The 16,036-nt window shown below is 46.1% G+C and overlaps 1 protein-coding gene and 1 pseudogene across 6 annotated transcripts in view; both read left to right on the forward strand.

Annotated features, from left to right (window-relative positions):
* Window positions 1,019-1,343, forward strand: Rps28-ps1 (ribosomal protein S28, pseudogene 1; annotated as a pseudogene).
* Tacc1 (transforming, acidic coiled-coil containing protein 1) overlaps window positions 5,003-16,036 on the forward strand; it is an 83,380-nt gene continuing 72,346 nt past the window's right edge. The window contains exon 1 of one of the 6 annotated variants that reach the window (XM_039094561.2): window positions 5,003-5,132. In XM_039094561.2, coding sequence (XP_038950489.2) covers window positions 5,059-5,132 — 74 coding nt within the window. In that variant the 5' untranslated portion in view covers window positions 5,003-5,058. The remainder of the gene's footprint in view (window positions 5,133-16,036) is intronic. The other 5 variants (XM_063275446.1, XM_017600146.3, XM_039094559.2 and 2 more) reach the window with 5 other exon arrangements.

Raw genomic sequence — 16,036 nt, forward strand, 5'->3', positions numbered from 1 at the left:
CACCTTCTAGTTTCACAGTCTAGTCTCTCTCAGTATAGCTGCTGGATGGGGAGGAAGCATTCAAGACACGCACGGTCTTATGGGGCAACACTGGCAATGCTGACGGCTCAGGAGGCTTCTAGACAGGTTCAGCTGCAGCTGACGTGTCAAGCTAGTGTCCATAACCTCTGTCTATAGAGCAGGATGGAGTGGTTGCTGGCGGAGCGGGGCTGGTAAGGAAGAGTTATTCCAGGTCCTGGTGTTTTGTCTGTATAATAATGGAATTCTTCTCCCAAATGAATGATCAGAGTCTTCAAAGGCTTGCCCACATCTTATGCAAGACAACAATGGATGGATTCCATTCTAACCAGCAGGGAAATCGAGGGGAAGAGAACAGGACTACTCATCTCCCCGGCCTCATGATACTCCCAAGGAGTTGACTTGAGGCTTCTATTTTCATCCTGCTGACTAAGATGAGTGATGCTGGCACGATATCAATTGTATCCTCCTAGCAACTATTATTCGGAATCCAAAATGAGGGCTGCAGAGATGGCTCAGTGGTTAAGAGCACTGACTGCTCTTCCAGAGGTCCTGAGTTCAATTCCCAGCAACCACATGATGGCTCACAAGCATCTATGATGGGATCTAATGCCCTCTTCTGGTGTGTGAAGACAGTAACAGTGTACTCATATACATAAAGTAAATCAATCTTAAAAAAAAAAGCAGAATCCAAAATGATAAAAATAGCCCCATTTCTAATAGAATGAAATACTTAGAATAAGTCTGACCAATGATGTTTAGGACCTAGAGATTGGGGCTGGAGAAAGCTGGGTGGTCAAGAGTGCTTGCTGCTCTTCCAGAGGACCAGGGTGTGATTTCCAGCACGACATCAGGTGGTTCACGACCACCCCTAACTCCAGTTCCAGGGGATCCAGCGCCCTCTTCTGGCCTCCACGAGTACTCACATATACATTTGCATACATGCACATAAAGACACAAGCACACATACACATAAATTTAATATAAAATAAAAATTTTGCTCTCCGCTAGATCTCCGCCATCATGGACACGAGTCGCGTGCAGCCCATCAAGCTGGCTAGGGTAACTAAAGTGCTGGGCAGGACCGGATCGCAGGGACAGTGCACGCAGGTGCGAGTGGAATTTATGGATGACACCAGCCGCTCTATCATCCGAAACGTCAAAGGCCCTGTTCGAGAGGGTGATGTGCTCACCCTGTTGGAGTCAGAAAGAGAAGCTCGGAGGTTGCGCTGACCTTGCTGCTGGGTTCTGGATATCCACTCCTTAGCCCATGGAATGACCTGCAACTGTTAAATAAAGCATTTGTATTCATTCTTGTCTAGAAAAAAAAAAAAAAAAAAGAAAGAAAAAAAATTTTAAAAAAGTAGGCTGAAAATTTTCAAGCATGACAGCTCAACAAGGCATTAAAGAAGGCAGACAAAATAGTCACATGCTTTGTTCCTACACTTAACAGCCTCAGTATCTGCCATTGTCAGTTCTTCTTGGACTAATTAACAGTTTAATGCAGTTGACAAGTTTATTCCCAATCGCATATGGGAAAATCGAGCTACTTACATGCACAACTTATTCTGAAAGAGGGTGACGGCATTGGCACACTTGCACTGCTTGATTTTTAAAAATAATCTGTGATTCTAGAAATATGAAGCAGTTTTATCCTTTACAAGTGGACATGGGGCAGGGCACGTGGCTCAGAAGTTAAGAACACTGGCTGCCCTTAGAGGACCTGAGTTTGATTCCCAGCACCCACACAGCAGCTCACAGCCACCTGTAACCTCAGTGGCAAGGATCTGATGCCCTCTTCTGGCCTCCGCAGGCATCAGGAATGCAGATAAGGCTCAGACACACACAGGCAAAATATTTATACACATAGACTAGAACAATAAAAATTTAAATTTTTAAAATCAACATGGGAATGATACTCAGGTGAAATGTTGCGTCTTTGAGATCAGCATGTACTTCTCAAGGTGACTTCTTTTTTTTTTTTTTTCTTTTTCCTTTTTTTTTTTTCTGAGCTGGGGACCGAACCCAGGGCCTTGCACTTGCTAGGCAAGCGCTCTACCACATACATTTGAGCTAAATCCCCAACCCCTCAAGGTGACTTCTTCTGAAACCTGATACTCATTTGATACAAGCTGTTTTAGAGAGACAGAGTCTCTCCCCCACACACTATGTCTGCATTGGAAATGCTGATGTTTTTTAGTTTTTAACTGAAGCATAAAAAAAGAGAGGGCTCTGAACCAAGGCACATTAGACAGAGATAGCAGATAACCCCACAGGGTGTTCTGATCTGAAAGGCCACAGCTATGCCAGGAAGAGATGGAAAAGTCTTGGTTTTGCATCCACAGGAACACACAGTATATCCTGGGGGCTGAGGAACACCCAGGGGTCTCGATCAGTCTTGGGCATGCTTCCTGAAGAGCTCTCACCAGTTCCTTCCCAAGGACAAGATATGCCCCTTTCTTTATCACTCCTGTGACTCTGGAGATCCAGCTACCCATAAACCTTTCCTGCAGCTGCCAGGGCAGCTAAACGGCAACCTTGTGGACGAACACCCGCTACCGTGTGACAGGTCTCAGTCACTTATTTTTTTTTTTCTTTTCTTTTTTTCGGAGCTGGGGACCGAACCCAGGGCCTTGCGCTTGCTAGGTAAGCGCTCTACCACTGAGCTAGATCCCCAACCCCTCAGTCACTTATTTTTTATAGAGTCATTGCTCTCATGTCGTCGTCTCTGCAACAGAGCAGCAGATTCCCTATTCTTTCTTCCTTTCTTATTTATTTGTTTATTTATTTAGTCTCCTCTTTCCCTACTCCCCTACCTCTTCTTCTCCTCCTTCTCCTCCTCCTCCTTCTTCTTCTTCCCCTCCTCCTTCTCTTCTTCCTCCTCCTCCTCTTTCTCTCCATCCTCTTTTTCTTCCTCTTCTTCCTCATCCTCTTCCTTTTCTCCCCTCTCCTTCCTCTCCTCCCCCTCCTCCCCCACCTTCTCTTCTTCCTCCCCTTCCTCCCCTTCCTCCCCCTTCCTCCCCCTTCCTCCTCTTCTTCCCCCTCTTCTTCCCTCCTTCCTCTTCTTCCTCCTCCTCTTTCCCCTCTCCCATATTTTCTTCTTCAGTGCTGGGAATCAAAGATGGTTTCAAACTTCCTAGTCAAGTGTGCTAATACTGACTTTCACCTTCAGCACCACCTTTTCAAACCACTACAGTGACACTGCCCTCTGCCTTTCTACACAAACAGAAATAAAATGTCCCACAGTCCATCTTATCAGCCCAGGGAGGGAAACTCTCTGGTTCCTGCCCTCTGCCTGCCCCATCCCTCCCATTTCCCTTGGAAGGCCTCACTGAGAAAGAAGGAGTTCCCAGGAGGGAGGGCTGAGCCCAAAGGACTCAAGGCGCTGAGCTGTCCTCGGGCTATCAGTGGTTCTTCAGCCCCGAGGCACTGTAACTTCCCGACAACCTGTGAAGAGTCTGGATTTCTTACAAGATGGGTTTCTGCCTGCAGCCGGTTTCTCTAACTGTTTGAAACCTTTGCTACAAAATTCCCAGTTCCAGCTTCAATATGCTTTTCTTAATTAATCTTTAATTTCCCACTCCAGGTGTGCCAGCATTGTGACCTTAGGGCTACTCAGATTGAGGGACTGAGCGGTGAGAGTAAACGATAGGTAGCCAATACTTTGACATACAAGAGAGGTTTGTTGTAAAGGTAAGGCTCACAGCTTTCTTATTCTTCATAGAAAAATAAAAGTGTAGCCACACACCTCTTTATTTTTCTATAGCTCCCAGTCAAGAAGAGAGTTAATGTCTGGCCCAGTTCTGTGGGACCAGCAATTAACGATTTTATTGCATATTTATTGCTAGTGAAGCAGGAGACAAACACTAAGCTATGAGACAGGGATGTGAGAGTCTTCTAGTCTTCAAAAAAGTTACACAGTCCCATGGGCTATTGAAAAATCAGAAGTCAGTTCAAGGCCAGCCTTTTGTAACCTTAAAAACAACAACAACAATAACAATAACAACAACAACAACAACAAAAACTCACAAACAAAGAAAAACCCTGAGCAAATAGCTGGCTCTCCTGGCCCAAACTTATTGATATTCACACTTGGGAGGTGGAGCAGGAAGACTAGGGATTCGAGATCATTCTAGGCCCGCAGACAAGAAACAAACAAGTTCACTGCTGTCTTCCTAGAACTTGCATTCTAGAGAGAGAGGGGGAGACACCAAAGGTCGTGTCGGAAAGATACAGAATTGTGTGATGAGAGAGACTGAGTAGGGATGGAAAGATGGACAGATGTGAGCAGAAAAAGGCTTCTGAGAGTGCCGGGTAAAAAGCTTTCACATCGGGCTGGAGAGAAGAAGCGAGGTGCAGAAGTGTGCCTGAGGGTGAGCCGCCTTAGGGACCGGTTTCTTTCCCTTTCCTTCTTCCTCTTTCTCTTCCTTCTCCTCTTCTCTTTTCTTTGTTATTTTGGTTTCTCTCTCTCTCTCTCTCTCTCTCTCTCTCTCTCTCTCTCTCCCTCTCTCTCTCTCTCTCCCTTCCTTCCTTCCTTTCTTTCTTTCTTTCTTTCTTTCTTTCTTTCTTTCTTTCTTTCTTTCTTTCTTTCTTTCTTTCTTTTTTCAAGACAGGGTCTTACTATGTAGCTCTCGCTGTCCTGGAACTTACTATGGAGATCAGGCTGGCCTCGAACTCACAGAGATCCACCTGCCTCTGTCTCCTTTGCTGGGATTTAAAGACGTGCTTTCTTCTTTCCTCTCTCTTATGATTTGGAAAAGAGTTCATTCTTCGGTCGACAGAGGCAAAGTGCACATTTAGCGGTGAACGCGCTAAATGTTTACAGTTGAAGAAAGCAAGTCTTAGAAAGGGTGCAATAACTTGTCCCAAGTCACCCAGCTAGTTGGGATGAACTCAGTGACAGAAGTAGCATTCGCCAAGCTTCGGTTGGTTACAGCCAGGGCGAGCGGGAGGGCGGGCGGGCGGGAGGCTGCGGCCCCGCCCTGCCTCTGGCCCTTCCTCCCCGCCGCCTCCTGCGAGGTCACTCGTGGGCTGGCTGTGATGGGCGGCTCGCACTCCCAGGGTCGCGGCCCGGGGCTCGCGTGGGAGACGCCCCCGACAGCCGTGGATGCCGCGTGAGTCTGAGCAGGGCGTGGGGCTTGGGGACTCAGGACAGGGACGGGCGCCGGACAGGGTGGGGGTGCTTGGTGAGACCCGACGGGGCCTGCGGGGTCCAGGGACGGGAATGTGGCGCTTGTGGTTCCCAAGAATTCCCTCTTGTTTGCGGCGAGTTTCATGATGACCTCAGAGAAGGGCAGCATTGTAGCAGCAGTAAGTGCTTTGTTCCGGGACAGCGACAGCTGGGGACACCAAGTACTGTAAGGAGTCGCAGGGAACTCGGGTGTGGGACTTTAGTAAAAGTTGGCTGTGTGTGGGGAGAGGGCGGGGTGGGGGGTGTAAGTCGATAAAGAATTGTCAGAACAGTTCAATCTCTCTCTCTCTCTCTCTCTCTCTCTCTCTCTCTCTCTCTCTCTCTCTCTGTGTGTGTGTGTGTGTGTGTGTGTGTGTGTGTGTGTTTGTGTTTGGGTGCTCGGGCACACTCGTCCTCACACGCTAGTGTAAGCTGGAGGGTGGCTCTTTATTTCCAGCAAACCTTAACCCTAGTTTGAGGGAGATAGATGCTGTGGCATAGTGAGACTTTCCTTTCCTTAAAAAAAAAATTATCTTTTCAATGGAAACTAACCTCCTTGAATCCAAATACTAAATACATTATTTTTACCTCCTGCTATTTAAAAACCTTTATTAATTTTTATACTTACTTATTTATGTCGGCCACGGCGCACATGTGGATGCCAGCATGCTTTCCAGCAAGTGGGTGTGGGTTCCTGGAGTCAAACTCCGGTCATCAGGCTTAGTAACAACTTTCTTTACCGGTTGAACCATATAGGTCAGCAGCTCTGGACCTCCTAATGTTTACATAGGACTACAAACCTTACCGTAGTTTGAACACCTTGTTAATAGAAAGGACAGTTGAGATTCACTGAGCCTGTAAGATTTGTAAGAAAGTTTAATAATTGCTGGTGTGCTATTTAATCTCCAAGAGTTCGTTTCTTGTATTGTTATCCCACCAGTGAGTAAACTGCAGCGCAGAGAAATCAAGTAATTTGTCCAAGGTCACCTAGCAAGAAAGCTGCAGACCCCAGGGCGTCTAACTTGCAGTTACCTCCCCTCCTGAGAAATGTGTGTGTGGGGGGAACAATCAGATGTTTAGTTCACTTGACAGAACCCCACCTCACACACCCCCCCTTCTTTCAGAAGAAATCTGAATTGGCATTGCTTAATACAAAAATATAAACTTGCTAAAGTTGACCTGACTTTTAAGAAACAAGCATAAGCCTGGTGGTGGACTGCTTTAATCATGCCTTTAACCCAGCACTCAGGAGACTGAGGTGTGCGGATCTCAGAGTTCGAGGCTAGCCTGGTCTACAGAGTGCCAAGACAGGCAGGGCTACACAGAGAAACCCTGTCTCCAAACACACAAACAATCAAACGATAAACAAACCAAAAAGAGAGAGAAAAAAATAGGGGGCTGGAGAGATGACTCAACGGTTAAGAGCACTCCTTGCTTTTGCAGAGGACCTGAGTTCAATTCCCAACACCAACATGGTCGTTCAGAAACATCCATGACTCCAGTTCCAGAGGACCTGACATCATCTTCTGACTTCGTTGGGCACTAGGCACAAACGCGGTGTGCATACATACATGCTGGCAAAACACTCATACTCGTTAAATAAAAAGTTACTCAGAGAGATAGACGGACAGACGGACAGACACACAGGGAGACAGACAGATGGGCATGTCTTTGGGGAGTGGAACTAGCTGTGCCTTTAATTCCAGGGTCGGTTTCTTGAGCGCTGGGTCTCAGACCCGTCATTTCCTAACGGAATGGTAAGAGCAGCTTCATAGGCCGTTCCAAGGCTGATAGCAGGCTGTGTGAATCACAAAGCCTTTTTATCTGCGAACCATCGTATCTGGGACATACAGTTTATTTGTGCGGCCGAGGATGAGAGCTGAGAGCCGAATGCTCGCTGGAAATTGTGGCCAGGTCTACGGCGTAGTTTGAAGGTAGACCGTGGACCTATTCACTGGCAGCATTTGGAGAAATGAAGGCGAATATGAGTTCAGGTGCTGGGAGGTTAAGTCGTCAGTTGTTAAATTACCTAGTGCCTTGCTGTTCCCCTGGAGTTCCACGTGTACCTTCTATGTATGGCCAAACTTGCCTAAAATTGACTAATGCAAATGGCGCCCATCCTTGGTCTTTGCTTAGGGATGCAGCCCCTCTTCACTTCAGTTAAGAAGGACACGGGGTATACATCAGAGGCGTGCCTAGGCTCTGGGCTTTATTCTTGGGACTGGGATTTTTGGTCTCAGAGTACACAGGCTCTCCTCAGTGAGGCAGCCTAGCAGACACATGGGAGTACCACTTAAAGACCCATCAGAAGCCAGGCATGATAGTGCATGCCTTTAGTCCCAGCACTTGGAAGGCTAAGGCAAACATATCTTTGTGAGGCTAGCCTGGTTTACGGAACAAGTTCCAGGATAGCCAGGGCTACACTGAGAAACCCTGTCTGGAGAGAGGAAAAAAAAAATAACAGACTCTTTAGAGATGAGATTTCATAATCGAAAAGTATTCTTTCTACCCAAGGGCTGCTGACTGGAAACACATGCCAAAGGCCCTCCAGGGTCTCTAAGAGAGCAAGGACACATTGTTCATATGGGTCCTTACAGACTTCCTGTCGGACGTGTGGCTGCCCTGGATAACTTCGACCTCAAGGACATCTCCATTAGCGTGAAAGTCACGTGGCTAATGCACTCAAAGGCTCTTTCTTTTGAGGGAGAAATTGTCTTTGAGAATGTTCACAGTTCACAGTATTTCAGATAAAGCTTTTACAAAAAGAACTCAGCTGAGAAATACGAAGACGTGGGGGGTGTGCATGGAAACCAATGTGCGGCTTAAGGTCGGTTTCATCAGTGTTAAAATTTAGCTCTGACCTTCCCTGAGCCTAGGACTGAAGAGATGGTTTAGTGGTTAAGGGAACTGATTGCTCTTCCAGGGGTCTCAGGTTTGATTCTCAGGACCCACTCGGTTGCTCACAACTCTGACTCTATGCTGAGAATCTGACTCCCTCCTTTGGCTAACATCAGGCACGCACAGGGCACAGATGCGTGAAAAGGCAAAACAATAGGAAATAACATTTTTAAAATTCGTGGGGCATTGGTGGTACTTACCTTTAATCCCAGCCCTCAGCGGGCAGAGGCAGGCAGATCTCTGAGTTCAAGGTCAGGGTAACCAGGGCTATGCAGAGAAACCCTGTTTTGAAAAACAAAACAAAAAAGCTGGAGGAATTTCATTCATTCATTCATTCATTCATTCATTCATTCATTCCTGGGGGCTTTGAGGACTGAGAAAGCACAGCTGTGGGGTCAGCAGACCTGGGTTAGAATTCCTGTGACACCGTCGAGTGGACCAAAGCATCCACTTTAGGACTCTTGGGAAATACCTGCCCTGGCTTCGACAGTTCTGGGTCTACAGCTGTGCATGGCCAAGCCTGGTTTTATGCAGAACTGGGGTTTGAACCTACGGCCTCAAGTTTGCCACTCAGGCTCTCTCTCAACCAAGCTGCATGACGAATTTCAGCCACCTCTGGATTTTTAATTCAGGTTATTTCCAGTCATTTCAGGAAGGAACTACCAAGACGATGGGCACCCCGTGGGTGTGAGGTAGTTTGCTGCACAGTGTTAAACACCTCCCCGCCCTCACCCCTCCTCCCTTGCCTCTCTGCTTGATTGCTTTCGGCAATATGACCTGTCCGTGGTGGCTTTTCTAAGAACAGTGAGAGGGTTGTGGGGGAGGTTGGAGAATGACATAAAGCAGAGCTTGCAATTTATAAATAATCACCTCGTTCTTCTTTAGCCTGTCTGTCTGAAATATAAGATATGCACCTGCTAAATTTCTGAACCAATCTTTCCATTTGGGATTTAGTGAATAATGAATGGACTGTCAGTGACCGTGTGTGTGTGTGTGTGTGTGTGTGTGTGTGTGTGTATGACCAAGTGTGTGTCTCTGTGTGTATGTATGACCAAGTGTGTGTGTGTGTGTGAGAGAGAGACCAAGTGTGTGTGTGTGTGTGACCGTGTATGTGTGTGTGACCGTGTGTGTGTGTGTGTGTGTGTGTGTGTGTGTGTGTGTTGAGTGGGGTTATCACTTCTGTGTGTGAGGGGCTGGAAATAGTCATAGTCACGTACTTTGTCAAGATAGCTACTGAGTAGGAGAGCAGGCACGACTTAGTTCGGCAAACTCTTCCTTTTTGGGTCCAGCAGCACCCCATCCTCCCCTCATCCTACACCCTCTTCCAGTTGGCACATATTTCAGGATTAAACACTCAGAAACACAAGGAAGAAGGAAAACAGCAATAAAAAGGACACAGCTGCAGGATTGTCTGGAGTCTGAGCTGGTGAGGTGCCAGAGTGAGCTATACTATACAGAAAGCTACTCCCTGGGCCGAGCATATACAGACCACCACACAGACACAGGCATGGACGGGCACCATCTGTGTGGGTCTGCCTTCTGACGAAACTCACTCTGGCTGGGAGGGCGGGGGACATGCTTTTTTTACTTTTCTGTTTCCCACATTGTGGTCAGAATCGATACTAAAGTTCATGATTCTAATCATTTGTGTGTGTGTGTGTGTGTGTGTGTGTGTGTGTCTGTGTGTGCTAGTGTGTGCACATATACAGTTTTACATTGGTAAATATGTGATTCAGTAACGCTAATGATGTGCACAATTATCGACACTGTTAAGACCCTTTTCACAACCACACACAGATTCTGCACTCATTGAATGATGGCTCCCATTCTTTGTCACCTAGCTCCAGGTAACTTTTGTCATGTTTTTTGGTTTGTATCTGCCTACCCTAGGTCCCTCATACAAATCGAATCATACAATATTCTTCCTGTGTCTGTGTGGTGGTTTGTATATGCTCGGCCCAGGGAGTAGCACTGTTAGAGGGTGTGGCCCTATTGGAGTAGGTGTGGCCCTATTGGAGTAGGTGTGGCCTTGTTGGAGTGGGTGTGGCCTTATTGGAGTGGGTGTGGCCTTGTTGGAGTGGGTGTGTTACTGTGGGTATCAGCTTAAGACCCTCATCCTAGCTGCCTGGAAGTCAGTATTCCACTAGCAGCCTTCAGATGAAGATGTAGAACTCTCAGCTCCTGCACCATACCTGCCTGGATGCTGCCATGTCCCCGCCTTGATTTCCATGGACTGAATCTCTGAACTATATGCCGGCTCCAAGTAAATGTTGTCCTTTGTAAGACTTGCCTTGGTCATGGTGTCTGTTCACAGCAGTAAAACCCTAGCTAAGACAGTCTGGCTTATTTCACTTAGCATGATACTTTCAGATCTGTTCGTGTGGTAGTATGTATCAAAATGAATACAATGTGGCTCAAATGTGTACACGAGTATACTCTGTGTGTGTGTGTGACATTCTTTTTTTTTTTTTTTTTTTTTTTTGGTTCTTTTTTTCGGAGCTGGGGACCGAACCCAGGGCCTTGCGCTTCCTAGGCAAGCGCTCTACCACTGAGCTAAATCCCCAGCCCCTGTGTGTGACATTCTTTTTCTTCATTCATTTGTGGGTGGTCATGTGAATTGACTTCTTGTTTTAATTATTGTGAATAATTCTGCTTTAAACATGTAAGCACAAATGAGACCCTGCTCTAGATATTTTGGGCTATGTCATAAAATGGTAGAATTACTGAGTGATTCTGTTTAATTTTTTTGAGGTTTCCCAAAGTGGCCTCAGCATTTAACATTGTCACCAACAAGACCTGGGTGTTTTCCTTGCCCTTCTCCGTGTTTATAATGTTCATTCTTTTGTTTTCAATTGTGTGAGTACTTGCCTGCATGTGTGTATCTGCATGTGTGTGCAGTGCCTGTAGAGGATGCCAGATTCCTCGGAACGGGAGTTATGGATGGTTGTGAGCCCTAGTGTCAGTGGTAGGAACTGAACCCCGGTCCTCTACAAGAGCAGCAAATGTTCTTGACTACTGAAATCATCTCTCCCTTCCCCAAGAATATTTTTATTTCATGTATATACATGTTTGCCTACATGTATATAGGTATCCCATGTGCATGCCTGGTGCCTGAAGAGCCCAGAGGAAGGTGCAATTCCCCTGGAACTGGAGCTACAGGTGGTTGGTTGGGAGTCAGCACGTGAAGGCTGGAAATCGAACCAGGTCCTCTGGAAGGACAGCAAATGCTCCTAACTACCGAGCTCTTTGTAGTAGCCATTCTCAGAGCTGTGAAGCAGTGCTGAATTTGATTTCTATTTGCATTTCCGTGATAATTAATTGTATTAGTTACCTTAATAACCTGGCAAAAGGAACGTAGAGAAGGACGGCTTATTTTGGCCCACTGTTTGATGTTACTCTCTATCCTGGCAGGGAGGACGGAGTAATAGGAGCATGAAGCAGCTGGTCTCGCTGCATCTGCAGTCAGGAAGCAGGAGCCATGCCTGCTTTTGCTCAGCTCAATTCCTCCTTTTCATTTAATCCAGCCCCCACACCCACACCCAGCCATAGGAAGGTACCACTTAGGGTTGGTCATTCCACTCAACCTAAGTTAAATAAGTTAAATCTCACAGACCGGCCTAGAAATTTGTTTCCAGGTGCTTCTAAATTCCACCAAATTAATAATCAAGATCCCCCATCACAGGGGCTGGAGAGCTGGCTCAGCAGTCTCCCAGAGGACCCCGTTTTGTTTCTCAGTATCCATATGACAGCTCAAAACTGCGTGTAATTCCAATTCCAGGGGATCTGACATGTTCTTCTTGCTTGTCATACATGCAGCCATAACACTTAGACACAGTAAGAGTAATTAAAATAAAATTAAAAGATACTACCCATTACAGTACTGATCTAAGGTACTGTAAGTGATGTTAAGTACACAGCACCCCATGTGCTTAGTTAACGTATATTGTTTTGCAAGTCTATAAACTTTTTCAGCCACCTTCATTTGTTAAGCTTTGAGGAGAAGTATTAATTACCTGGCTGTCCTGGAACTCAGTCTGTAGACCAGGTTGGCCTTGAACCTGCAGATCTGCCTGCCTCTGCCTCTTTTGTGCTGGTGTGGAGGAGAAGTATGCCTTAAATAATCTTTTCCTACCTTACAGAAGAGTTGATATAGGGAGCTCCCTTGTATTCTACATGATATTTCTCCTTTTAGCAACATGTTGCTTTTGTACAGTACATTTGTTATACTGGTGAGTCAATATTGATACCATAATATTAACCAAAAACTTTATTTTATTCAGATTTCTATGGTTTTTACAAATATCTTGAATATCACAATATAAATTCACTAGTCATGATCTATCTATCTATCTATCTATCTATCTATCTATCTATCTATCCATCTATCTATCTATCTATCTTAGACATGGTCTCGCTATGTCTAATGAGCCATGGATGGCCTGGAACTTACTATGTTGACCAAGCCTCAGACTCATAGAGCTCCACCTGTCTAGGGAGTGCTGGGATCAAAGCCGCTGCTTGGAGGTATGATTACTTTAAATCAACCCGGGATGTTACTCTTTATTGTCCCTTCGCTAGCTTTGTATTCTTTTTTATATGATAATAGAGCTTGTTTTTTCTTCCCCGTTGTCCTTTGGCTTCTTCTTATTCATAACAAACGATTTATTCTACCTGAGATTCTAGAATTGCCAATGTGAAATAAGGCTCTAACAATTCCCCTGCTAAAATAGCCAATCAGGTCGAGTACAGTGACTGGCGTCACAACACTTGAGAAACGGAGGCAGGGGGATCTCTGAGTTCTAGAACAGTTAGAGCTACATAGTGAGGCCCTATCTTGGAAATCTACCCCCCCCCCAAAGAAAGAAAGACAGACAGGCAGACAAAAAGAAAGGAAGGAAGGAAGAAGGGAAGGAAGGAGAGAGAGAAGGACAGAAGGAAGAAATGGAGACAGGAGGATAAGGAGTTCAAGGTCACTGTGGTGATTTGAATAAAACCACCTTCCTCCTTCCTCCCGCCTGCCTATCTGGATGTAGAACTCTTAGCTCCTTCTCCAGCACGACGTCTGCCTGTGTGCTGCCGTGTTTCCTAACGTGACAATAGTGGACTAAACATGTGACTCTGTAAGCCAGTCCCAGTTAAACGTCTTCCTTTAGAAGGGTTGCCATGGTCACAGTGTCTCTTCACAGCAATAGAAACTCTAACTAGGGCTGGGGATTTAGCTCAGTGGTAGAGCGCTTGCCTAGGAAGCACAAGGCCCTGGGTTTGGTCCCCAGCTCCGAAAAAAAAAAGAACCAAAAAAAAAAAAAAAAAAAAAAAAAAGAAACTCTAACTAAAGCAGTCACCTTCAGCTACATATCAAGATTTTGGCTAGCCTGGGCTTCATGAAATTATTTCTGTAGAAGTAATAGAAATAATAGAAAACCAACCAGTTGCTCTAGTATAGTCTTATGTGTTGAATTAACCCTCTCTCCCTCTCCCTCCCCCTCCCTCTCTTGACATGACTTGTGACACAGTTAGGCTTGAGCTCTGAATCCTCCCACATCTGTTTCCCATGTACTAGCAATCACAGGCGTGCGACCTCATATCCATCCGATAATACCACTTTAAGTTTATAATATAGTCTGTCTTTCCTTCTGGTTTTCCCTCTCAGTGACTGTTTATTTTGTTTTTTTTTTTTTCATCATAAACCGAGGATGAGAAATTTATGACTGAAGTCACAGCACATGTTACTTGGCTGCTCTCTTAGGGCTAAGCGCTATGACTATGTTACTTGCATGAGCATCTGCATGCCCCTGGGAAAGGCTTTCTGAATATATGCAGTCTGGATGTTCCTCTGTACGATTGACGGCTAGGAGTGAGGCGGGGGAGGTGACCGAGGATGGGAGAGGCCGTGGTACCTAAAAGAGGGACATTCACAGTAGGACCTTTCCTGTGCATGCTACGCCAGCCGTATCCATGCTAAAGATGTCATTTCCTCTGCAACACAGCATCGGCGCGCCTTCTGCTGCTCCCTGCTCAGTCATGCGCTCTGTTGCCTCCCGCTTCATAGACTGGATGGGAGGGGCTAGCAGGTGCCCACGAGGAAACAACCCATTACTAAGCTCACCTTTCATCCTCTCTTTTGCCCATGAAGACTTGGTAGCCTTGGACACTTGTACCAGTGGGAGCCCTACATTTGACATTTACTTCTTCCAGAAGTCTTGCTTGTCAGGATACCCGGAGTATAATTTTTAAAGGTGGTTTTTTTTTTTTTTTTTTTTTTTTTTTTTTGGTTTATATATAGTACAGTTTCCCCTCGGTGGCTCTCATGCCAGGTCTGCTGTAAGCGCTGTCAGTAGCAACGGTAGGCAAAGAAATTGTGTGCAGCTGGCTTAAACTCGGGAGTTGTCTTCGTCTGAGTTCTGTTGCTGTACCGGCTGGTTGTGTGTGTCAACTCGACACAAGCTGGAGTTATCACAGAGAAAGGAGCCTCCCTTCAGGAAATGCCTCCACAAGATCCAGCTGTAAGGCATTTTCTTAATTAGCGATCAAGGGGGAGGGCCCAGCCCATTGTGGGTGGTGCCATCCCTGGGCTGGTGGTCCTGGGTTCTATAAGAAAGCAAGCTGAGCAAGCCAGGGGAAGCAAGCCAGTAAGAAACATCCCTCCATGGCTTCTGCGTCAGCTCCTGCCTCCAAGTTCTTGCCCTGTGAGAGTTCTAGTCCTGACTTCCTTTGGGGATGAAAAACAATGTGGAAATATGAGCTGAATAAACCCTTTCCTCCCCAGCTTGCTTCTTGGTCATGATGTTTTGTGCAGGAATAGGAACCCTGACTAAGACAGTTGCCATAATGCAGTGTTTGAGGCTGGCTTATTTGCACGGGGAGAAGACTTGGCTCACCGTTCTAAGGAGTGAGAAATTCAGGGTTAAGCCGTATCTGGTCATATCCTGTTTAGGCACTCTGCGGAGTCCCGGCGTTTACAGGAAAGCTGACATCAAGCGACACAAGGAGTGTGTGTAAGAGAGATAGAGCCAAACCTGCTCTGGTAATAGGGCCATTCTCATTAGTCCCTGGATCCAGGAATGACTCTGGTTGTCTTGGATCATGGGACATCCTCATGACCCAATCAGACATCCAGTCACCCCCACCATGCACCACTTTATGATAGAGATCAAATGTCAACATGTGCTCTTGTGGGACAGTCAAAGCATAGCAGGGGTGTTTCAGAAATTTCGTTGAGTTATGTCTATTTCTTTCCTTTCTTTTCCTTTCCTTTCTTTCTTTTTTTTTTTTGTTTGTTTGTTTTGCTTTTTGTTTTGAGACAGGGTTTCTCTGTAGCCCTGGCTGTTCTGGAATTAGCCCTGTAGATCAGGCTGGCTTGAACTCACAGAGATTCTGTCCCTGCCATCTGAGTGCTGGTGTTAAAGACACTCATCACCAGCTCCGGGCTACGTTCTGAATGCTGCAGTCTCACTTCTGAGAAAACTCACGCACTGATCTTCCACAGCACATTCCTGGGAGATTCTGATGGTGGCCAGCACCAGCCAGGCTGAGGGCTCACAGGATTCCAGCAAAGAACTGTCATTTACAGCAATGGCGCCGTTGACATTTTCTTTATCCTTACAGATGCTATCCTTACAGACATTTCCACGTGAAAATGTGCACCCACAATATGTAAAAGGGGTGTCAGAGACCCAGAGACAAGCTAAGGCTTGGGGAAATCCACATACTAGGTCACAGAGTCATAAAGGGGAAGCTGTGATTCAGGTGTGGAGAACCTGGATGACGCAGAGACAAGTTACCAGGTGTCTGTACTGGTGGCTCATTAACCAGCCGAGGTCCTGTGCCTCTCCAAAGATGATGGGCGTCTACAGTTTCTCCCCTTCAGCTAACGTGGTGTCAGGAAAGGAAGTGTCTGACAGAAAATTGTCCAACCTGTTCTACAGATAAATATCTTATTGGATTACATTT

The sequence above is a fragment of the Rattus norvegicus genome, chromosome 16 (assembly GCF_036323735.1).
Source record: "Rattus norvegicus strain BN/NHsdMcwi chromosome 16, GRCr8, whole genome shotgun sequence".
Taxonomy (NCBI): domain Eukaryota; kingdom Metazoa; phylum Chordata; class Mammalia; order Rodentia; family Muridae; genus Rattus; species Rattus norvegicus.